Source organism: Chelonoidis abingdonii, chromosome 6, assembly GCF_003597395.2.
Source record: "Chelonoidis abingdonii isolate Lonesome George chromosome 6, CheloAbing_2.0, whole genome shotgun sequence".
Lineage (NCBI taxonomy): Eukaryota > Metazoa > Chordata > Testudines > Testudinidae > Chelonoidis > Chelonoidis abingdonii.
In genome coordinates this window covers 44,329,922-44,333,565 of record NC_133774.1, presented here as the reverse complement: position 1 = coordinate 44,333,565, position 3,644 = coordinate 44,329,922, and the positions used below count along the sequence as shown (strand labels likewise).

Genomic DNA, 3,644 nt, shown 5'->3' with positions numbered 1-3,644 from the left:
ACAGAATAAGGCGTAATGGTCTCAAGTTGCAGTGGGGGAGGTTTAGGTTGGATATTAGGAAAAACTTTTTCACTAGCAGGGTGGTGAAGCACTGGAATGGGTTACCTAGGGAGGTGGTGGAATCTCCTTCCTTAGAGGTTTTTAAGGTCAGCCTTGACAAAGCCTTGGCTGGGATGATTTAGTTGGGAACTGGTCCTGTTTTGAGCAGAGGGTTGGACTAGATGACCTCCTGAGGTCCCTTCCAACCCTGATATTCTATGATTCTAAATTGTTCCAACTGTTAATTACTCTCATTATTTAAAAATTACGTCTTGTTTCTAGTCTGAAAATTGTCTAGCTTCAACTTCCAGCCATTGGATTGTATTACACCTTTCTCTCCTAGATTGAAGACCCCACATTTTTTCTCTATATAGATACTTATACACTGTAATCAAGTCACCCTTAACATTCTCTTTGTTAAGCGAAATAGACTGAGCTTCTTGACTATCACTACAAGGCATGTCTTCTAATCCTTTTATCATTCTCCTGACTCTTCTATGAACTCTCTCCAATTTATCTACATCCTTCTTGAATTGTGGGCATAAAAACTGAATGCATTATTCCAGCAGCAGTTGCAGTATTCCAGCAGCAGTGCTACACAGGTAAAATAACCTCTAGCCTCCTACCTGAGATTCCCGTTTATGCATCCTAGGATTGTATTAGCTATTTTGGCCACAGCGTTGCACTGACTAGCAACTTATGTTCAGCTGATTATCCCTCAGGACCTGCCAAATCTTTTTCAAAGTCACTGCTTCCCAGGATGGTGTCCTCCTAGTGCAGTGCTGAAAGTATGGCTTCTATTCTTTGTTTCCAGATGTATACATTTACATTTAGAGGTAGTAAAATACATGTTGTTTGCTTGAGCCCAGTATACCAACCAGTCCAGATTGCTTTGTATCTATTAACTGTCCTAATTTTTTTGTATCATCTGAAAATGTATCAGTGGTGATTCTACGTTTTCTTCTAGATCGTTGATAAAAATGTTAAAAAGTATATGGCCAGGAATCAATCCCTGCTCAATGACAGTTTCCCGTTCACAATTACATTCTGAGACCTGTCAACTAAACCAGATTTTAATCTATTTAATGTATACCATGTTCATTTTACATTGCTCTTGGTGTCTAATCAAGATGTTGTGTGGTACAAAGGCAAACACCTTACACAAGTCTAAGTGTATTACATCAACACTATTCCCTTTATCAACCAAACTTGTGATTTCATAAAAAAAAAAAAAAAAAAAAAAAAGATATCAAGGTAGCTTGATAGGATCTATTTTCCATAAATCCACATTGATTGGAATTAATTATATTAACCTCTTTCATTCTTTATTAGTCAAGTCCCATAGCAACCACTCATTAGGCAAAGTGGCGTCAACTAAATGAGCTGGCCAATCAATGGGTGTTTGTGGCTATCTTAGCCCATTTAGTGGCTCACTGGGGATGGATATAGAACAGCAATGCAGCTGTCTGAAGCTGTGATTCCTGAATTGCAAATAGAAGAATTGACAATCCCAAGAAAACAAAAATCAGAGAAAAAACAATAAAATAAACTCAACAGATCTATTTCCATCTTGAAATGCAAATAAACGTGTAGCCGATACACATATACAGTGCCAAATATTTGCATTGTGCTACCTATGCTGGTAGTATTATATCCTTAGAGGAGCAGGAGATTTACAGGAAAATAGCCTGAGGTGACCGACACTTGGTACCTCATCTGATATGGAGGCAGTGATGTAGCAGGGTCTGAAGCAGTTCTCCCATATCAATTAACCCCCCACAAAGAAATTGGTTACTTGTCTGGGATGTGATCTGGCTACACAACCACTTTAGGTCTCGCATAAATATGTACAGAAAGAGAAAGGAGAAGGCGTTTTCCAGCACACCAAATTTTTAAAAAATATTGTATACACGGGATTTTTAGATATTATAGCATAATAAAAGGAGATCTTTTGGTTTGTTCAAAAGGACAAAAAATGAGGACTGAAATTTGCTTTAACATATCAAGGTGTTAGGAACTTCAACTATCATGGCCAACCCAAGCAAATTACTTATTTGTATAAATAAAACAACATATTAAGTACTTAAGTTCAGTAGACCACTCAACTAGAGCAGTAACGTCTCCGAAAGCACTTTGGCTATTATTGTCTGATGTGACTGTGCATGTTTCATAAACTAAACTACGAATTTTGTATTTTTCTAAACTGGAAAATGAAGTGGTAGAGAGAGAAGACTGTACTGGTAGGTAAAGAATGTTTTCCATGTGTAATCTTTTAAACAAAAAAACCCCCCATCTCATCTTACTTTATTCCACAGCTCTACAGATTATGTAGGTAGCAACTTAGTCATGGCAATCTACACAGAATTCTAAATAAAGAAAATCATGAAAAAACTGAGCTAAAATATATTTCACTGAAGTTATGAGTTCTGACAGTTTTGCTACCTGCAACATTAATTTTAATTCTGAAGTGACTAAGTACTATTTTTTTAGTCCTAGTTTGTTTGCATTCTCCAAATAGTACAGTATATAGTACTTTGATAGGTAAGAACTTATCTATTCATGAAGTGTATCTTACACAGATTTCCGGAGTATGGGAAATAGGATGGGCTTGGTCTCTGGGGAGCAAGAAATTTAAATGCTCCGTAGCTAAGCATAATAAATTCTTCCCCCCGCACCCCCCATAACATTCCGACACATTTTTCTATTTCTTTTACACTAAGGACACCTAGAATATAAATAATATTTTCAATTATTCTTGCACATATAGGCTTGAATCCTATGAACACTTGCACACAGAAGTAGAATAAAAGCCATTATCACAGTTTAAGTGGCCAGAAGTTACTAGTTTTGTTCCATTAAAATCTAAATTACAATGTCAATGAGAGAATTAACTAATAAAGAGGACCTAAAGTAACAATTAATTAAATGGAGTTTGGTTCAGCCTCAGACACAATCAAAACTGAATTTTAATACATTTCAGGAATTATTAAAATATCACAAATTGGTTAATGCCCCAAATTTATAGAACCATGATGCTCTAGCAGTGTTCAGATTCAGATTTAGCCACTATTTCCAGACAGCTGAACTAACCTGAGACTTCTGGATCGAGGGCGCATTGGTGTGGTCCTGCATCTGTTATCACTGGCAATGCTTTCAGTGGTACAGAAATGTTTAGACAAAAAATGTAGTTCATCAGGTGTTGGTTGGTATGGTAACTGGTGTAACTTCTCTTGGGAGGAACAGGATGACTGCAAAGAGCAGGACAGAATGTTAGTTAACATCCTAGCCAAAAGCCATTTCCAAGATTATATTCATTGTAGATAGAGACCACTTATACTGGGAATGATAGCTATCTTTTCCCATATTCACTTAACACTTTGTGGAGCAAAGTAAGTAAACTACAAACATTTAACTTCATGTGCTAGATATACAGTAAATACAAAAATAGTTCAGACTAAAATTAAAAATGTAGCCACACAGTGACTGCTCTTAAAGTTGCTTTCATTTTGAAAGATTCTCCTGCCTTGAGAGCACTTCTCTATACTTAACGTGAGAAAGAATGCTGGAAATAATAATAATACACCTCTACCTCGATATAACACAAA

General features: G+C 36.5%; 1 protein-coding gene across 5 annotated transcripts in view; it reads right to left on the bottom strand.

The window, feature by feature from the left end:
• MAST4 (microtubule associated serine/threonine kinase family member 4) overlaps positions 1–3,644 on the bottom strand; it is a 474,263-nt gene that overhangs the window by 83,504 nt on the left and 387,115 nt on the right. For all 5 annotated transcript variants that reach the window (XM_075066982.1, XM_075066983.1, XM_032805207.2 and 2 more), the window contains one exon: positions 3,130–3,287. In XM_075066982.1, the coding sequence (XP_074923083.1) occupies positions 3,130–3,287 (158 nt within the window). The remainder of the gene's footprint in view (positions 1–3,129; positions 3,288–3,644) is intronic.